The 6,000-nt window shown below is 41.1% G+C and overlaps 1 protein-coding gene across 3 annotated transcripts in view; it reads left to right on the top strand.

Annotated features, from left to right (window-relative positions):
* Window positions 1-1,945: 1,945 nt before the first annotated feature.
* The window catches only part of arhgap40 (Rho GTPase activating protein 40), a 29,634-nt gene continuing 25,579 nt past the window's right edge, over window positions 1,946-6,000 (top strand). Inside the window, exons 1-2 of one of the 3 annotated variants that reach the window (XM_074642336.1) lie at window positions 1,946-2,119; window positions 4,756-4,895. In XM_074642336.1, the coding sequence (XP_074498437.1) occupies window positions 4,852-4,895 (44 nt within the window). In that variant the 5' untranslated portion in view covers window positions 1,946-2,119; window positions 4,756-4,851. Of the gene's footprint in view, window positions 2,120-4,751; window positions 4,903-6,000 lie in introns of those variants that run through there. The other 2 variants (XM_074642354.1, XM_074642344.1) reach the window with 2 other exon arrangements.

Genomic DNA, 6,000 nt, shown 5'->3' with positions numbered 1-6,000 from the left:
GACAGGTAATCTGAAAAAAATCATGTGCCTCTGGTGTCCTCCAGTGCTCCTAATGGCATCTGCAAGATTTCACAGACTGGAGGAAATCAACCAATCAGAGCCGAGCTGGAGCCTGCAGTCTATGAGCAGCTGTCAATCACTCGCGAACTCTGATCAAACGGTCAAACTAGGCAGCGCTGATCAAATATGAATCAATATTCTGATACTGTAATGTCTATTTCTTACCTCAAATGTTTTCAGAAACATCTTGTAGTGCATGGTTTAACTGTAAAATGAGAAAGTTTGTGACCCGGCAGCCATATTGAGATCAGTTAAGGAAATACCAAGCACCGCCCACCAGCCGTAGTAAACTTTCTCATTTTATAGCTAAACAGTTACACTACAAGATGCATGATGAATAGTCATTACAGTAAGAGAATATTGATTCATATTTGATCAGCGCTGCCTAGTTTGACAGTTTGATCGGAGTTATCGAGTGATTGACAGCTGCCTCCGTTGAATAAACAGCCAATAGGAACGCTCTCTCTCTGAAATGACCTGTGATTGGCAAAAGTCTCCCGTCACGGGTTCGATTTTTTAAAGCTTGAAAACAGAGCCATGAGGAGGTGCAGAAGTCTAGTTATCTCTCAGAACACTTGAAGTACAATATGCTGAAAGGTTATTATGGAATTTGTACCTAATATATGCCAAAATATTCTGTCTACTGCAGGTTTAAATGAATGAAGCAGATTAATTATTATGTACATATTTCTTATGATTGATAAGCTTAAGAGACTCAAAGTAATTTCTGTATGGGTGTACAATTTACCAAATGAAATATGCATACTTGATCCTGTTCAACAACGCACAGCATTCGGAATACAAAAGTAAAGAAATATCCAACATAAGAGACAAATCAAGAGAAGTAATACAAAAGGTAGGTAAGCATGCAATCTACAAAAGAGGACAGAAGATAAATAGGCTATAGGTTAACTCCAGGTCCCATTAGAACTGACAGATGACAGACTTTTAAAAAATGAGATTATGGGTTGCAAATGGGAGTTTAGCTGAGGATCCTCTTAATCCAAATTATTATTTTTAGAGATCACATAACCAGGATTTTGCATGCAGGTGGTTGGGTCATAGCTGAACAATAAACTGGACTGGACTGATAACTCAACTGCACTCTACAGGAAAGGAAAGAGCAGACTCTACCTGCTCAGGAGACTGAGGTCTTCAGGATTGCAGGCGGCTCTCCTGAAGACCATTTATGACACTGTAGTGGCATCAGCCATTTTTTATGGAGTGGTCTGCTGGGGCAGCAGCATCTCGGCTGGAAGACACTAGACAGAGTGATCAGGAAGGCCAGCTCTGTCCTGGGATGCCCCCTCGACACAGTGGAGGTGGTGGGAGAGAGGAGGATGATGGCTAAGCTGTCATCCATGATGGAGAATGACTCCCACCCCATGCAGGACACCATCTCAGCACTAGAGAGCTCCTTCAGCGACAGGCTGCTCCACCCTAAGTGTGTGAAGGAGCGCAACCCAGGACCTTCCTTCCTGCAGCTGTCAGACTCCACAACCAGCCCTGCTCCCAGTAGACCACTTACACATACACACCAAAAAACTGACAATAACCTGATATTATCAGATGGAATTTCATTCATTTTCACTGTGCAATATCATTTTCCACCTGTGCAATTTTGTTAAGTCTGTTTATTGTCAATACTGTATATACTGCTCCTATTTTTATACTTCCTTCCTTCTATTTAAATGGTTCATATTTTGTTACACTTTGTATAGCTCTTTTTACTGTGTTAGCTGATGCATCTTGTTTTTTGCACTATCCCCTTTGCTGCTGTACACTGCAAATGTCCCCACTGCAGGACTAATAAAGGAATATCTTATCTTATACAGCACTGTTACTATTGACGCACGACGTGATGACGTCAGGAAGGTGCTGCTGATAACGTGGTGGAGGAGAGTAGCCTCCCTCGTCTCCTCTGTTCGGGCAGGGCGACTCCTCTCCCGCCATCTGTCTGTTGTTGTCACCGCTCACAGTTAAGACTCATCACTGCTGAAACTACATGGAAAAATCATCTCTTCCCGTTCAGTCGAGCCTGTCCACGGTGTTTCCCCAGGTAAGTTAACAGGTAGATCTCTTTGTTTCCTCTGTAACCTTTTACAATAGAGCGTTACCGGTTGCTAGGGTATCCGGAGCTGTTGCTATGGGCGTTTCTTCTTCTTCCTGCATGTGCTGAGCTCAGCCTTGTCTGCTGCACATTATCACAAAGGTGTTTCAATAGATTGCATTGCAGTTTATTGCTGTAATGTTATGCATGGTGGATTGTTTTAACAGTCCTCATACTGAACATGACCTATACTGGCTTTCTGAGTCCCATACTGATATTTAGTAAAAAATAATTACTATAATATTAAAATATACCTACCAATATTATTTTTCTTTACACATCATTAAAGGTGCAGTGGGTAGAATTGGAGCAAATTTAAGTTATTTTTATAAAACGGTCACTATGGTCCTGGTGTCCTCTGGTGCTCCTAACGGCATCTGCAAGATTTCACAGACCGGAGGAAGACAACCGATCAGAGCCGAGCTGGAGCCTTATTAGCATCAAAATATACTTGAAGTACCAAAAGTAAAAGTACTCATCATGCAGAATGGGTCATTTCAGAATAATGTATATTATATTATTGGATTATATTTATTGATGCATTAATATGTTCATCACTTTAAACCTGAGGTCGATATCTTTTAGCAAATATGATAAAAAAAGGTTATTTTTATGAAAATGTCACTATATCATGACAGTAGTGCATGAGACAGGTAATCTGTGTAAAAAAAAATCATGTGCCTCTGTGTCCTCCGGTGCTCCTAATGGCATCTGCAAGATTTCACAGACCGGAGGAAAAACAACCAATCAGAGCTGAGCTGGAGCCTTGCCGTCTTTGAGCAGCTGTCAATCACTCACAAACTCCGATCAGACGGTCAAACTAGGCAGCGCTTATCAAAGATGAATCAGTATTCTGTTACTGTAATGTCTATTTCTCGCCTCAAATGTTTTCAGAAACATCTTGTAGTGTACTGTTTAGCTGTAAAATGAGAAGGTTTGTGACCCCGGCAGCCATGTTGAGATCAGTTGAGGAAATGCCAAGCACTGCCCACCAGCTAAACAGTACACTACAAGATGTTTCTAAAAACATTTGAGGTCCATAAATAGGCATTACAGTAACAGAATATTGATTCCTATTTGATCAGCGATGCCTAGTTTGACCGTTTATAGTATATAAAAATACCGGGATGTCCTACATCCAGTCGCATTTTGCAGTATGAAAGCCAGCATGCTTTTCTGGCTATTCTGACCTACAATCCTGTGCACAGGGGATATATGAGTAAGAGGGTCAAAGTTCAAGTCGCAATGTTATGAAGAAGTAGTACGTCCCAATTGTATGCATACTGCATGCAACAGTACATACTATGTAAGGGCAAGCTGTATGTACTAAAAGAAAAAGTATGCGATTTGGAACGCAGTCTATGTTTGATTTTGCTGCAGACAGGCATTTATCGCATGCGGCATAAGGAGCATGCAGATATGTTCAGGCTTTTAGGAATCATGATAGTATTGCATGTGGAGTTTAACCACACAGTACTCACTGTGTACATTGATGAGAACACATGGACAATATGATTGTTTTAGGTCAATTAGAAAGCTACATGGTACCCTGTTATAACACAATACTATAAGAGAAAGGGCAAAGGGTGTGTGCTTCCAAGTCTAAACAGTAAGAGTAAGTCAGTGCAAAGTACTACTGCTCTTGTAATCCACTTTTGCTCCATATGGTGACTCGAGAGAAGAAGATACTCCAGCTTTCATTGCTCGTAGCTTAAGCCCTGCACAGCTCAGGTATAGGCAGCTGTGGTACGGTTGTTTGGGTTGACGCAATATGAAATCTGCTTCTAAAAGAGAGAATCTGGATTCACACAAACATATAATTACTGTATGTCAAAGACAAAATAACCTAAAGAAAATAAGTAATAGTTGCTGCCATTCAAGTCAAAGAAGTTAGATTAACCATATAACTATAGGAGAAATATGGTTACAGATCATGTTTCAGACTTTTATCACTGTTTTTACGATCTTGAGAGTTTAAGTCAGACGTCCATTTATAGCTGTGCAGGACACGCTCACCGCCTGCTTCATTGCCTGCCTTTTAAGTCATAAAATTATACTGTGCTGATAATGTCAAGTAAGGCGTGACAGTGTGCTGCATGAGCAAGGAGTTTATAGTCGTACTCTATGAATTTGAGCTGTTGCCAAAGGTGGTTATTATCTTTCTAAACTCACCAGGCCTGTATATCTTCCAGACCAACAGTAGTCTCTTAAACTATAGTCTCAATGTAGAAGCTGAATCTGTGCGCATGTGGACTTTTCAGTCAACAGTTGGTGTTAATATTGAATGCTGATCAGTTTGCTGAATGTTGTATTTTTCCTCACACTATTAAATTAATTCATTCCACAGTCCTCAATGAGCTCATTTGGTAATAATTTATACATTCAGCTCACTGAAAACAATTTCAGGACCTCCGCTTCAGGTGGAATCGTGCCATAAGAGAACATTTTTGACAGTAAGAAAACATCAGTGATGCACAGATATGGGATGGCCACTGGGAAGTTATTACACCCTTTACTAGGACATATTTTCAGTGATGCAATGTGAACAGATAATTGAAGCTTTCACCTCCCATCTGCGCTTTCAGAACAAGTACAGCTACACCGCCCAGATGAATCAGTGAGCCAAATTTTGCAACCATAAATAACAGTGAGCGGATACACCCATATTGCTTTGGGGCGCGATGCAGGAATTTGATCACTACAGCACAGTCCTGCATATATGTAGGTATGCTGTAAGTTTATGCAAATCACACGTGCATGACCTGGTTTTTCAACTTGTACAGATATTTTGTCCTTGTGACTAAGCTGTTCGCTGCAGATTTGCACGTTGCTTTATTTTTGGTTGGTTTTGTGTGGGATAGTCTTGTGGTTATTGTAGGGCTGTCCTCGACCAAGGAAATTCTTCGATTACTTGATTTAATCGACAGATCTGTAAAACTGAGTTTTAAGCACCACTTTAAATCTTGAGTTTACCAGAGATGTGCTAATAAGGTTTTTGGAAATAAGTCATTTAGCACGAAAAAAGCATAAAACAATGACTAATTGACTAAAGAAATCTTGGTCGACTAATGGACTTAAGAGGGGGCAGCCCATAGGTCATTGGATTGGAAACGAACTTGTATCAGCTGCATCAAATGAGCTCCAGCATTTGTTCACCACAGTTCATTTTGTTTTTCCATGTGTCTGTACACGTGTGAGCGAGTACAGCATGTTGCCGCGCACGTTTTTAATGTGTGTGTTGTGAGGTATTGGTATGAGTGACAGGCTGTGTCATTCTGGCTCTGTGTCACCATTTGCTTGTTAGTCAAACCATCTAGAAGTGTCAGTGACTGTGCCTCAGCCTGAGTCACATTTTCTTCTTTTCTCCTCGATTCGTATTTGCATTTTAAACATTTAGCATAGGCCAACAGTACTAATGTAATGAAACATGGCGTTGGGGTTTTCGTCCATATTCCTCCACTCTTCTCCATCCTCCTTCCTCTCCTGTATTATCCTCCTCCCTCAGCATTTGTCCTCTTTTTGTAATTTTCCTCTCCCCTGTATATATACGTGTTTCTGTACAAGGTCATCGCAAAGATGTGTGCGCAACTAGGGGGCAGAAAGCATGGCATGTCTAACGCAGCCAAGCTCCAAAGCACGAGAGTTGTTGCGCAGTAAACTGCACCAACTGCAGAAAAGATAGATTGAAAATGTTTAATATCCCGAGGAGATCACATGCCTTTGCTTAAAACAGAAGGAGATGATGGATCCAGGCCTGGTGGGCAAAAGCATTCTAGTCACACAGCGCTAGCAAAGCAGCAGGTGGTCATGGCGAGCTGTCATGTTCCACA

Source organism: Sebastes fasciatus, chromosome 1 (assembly GCF_043250625.1).
Source record: "Sebastes fasciatus isolate fSebFas1 chromosome 1, fSebFas1.pri, whole genome shotgun sequence".
In the NCBI taxonomy this organism is placed as follows: Eukaryota; Metazoa; Chordata; class Actinopteri; order Perciformes; family Sebastidae; genus Sebastes; species Sebastes fasciatus.
The sequence above is the reverse complement of the archived record's forward strand: the minus strand, read 5'-3'. Positions and strand labels throughout refer to the sequence as shown.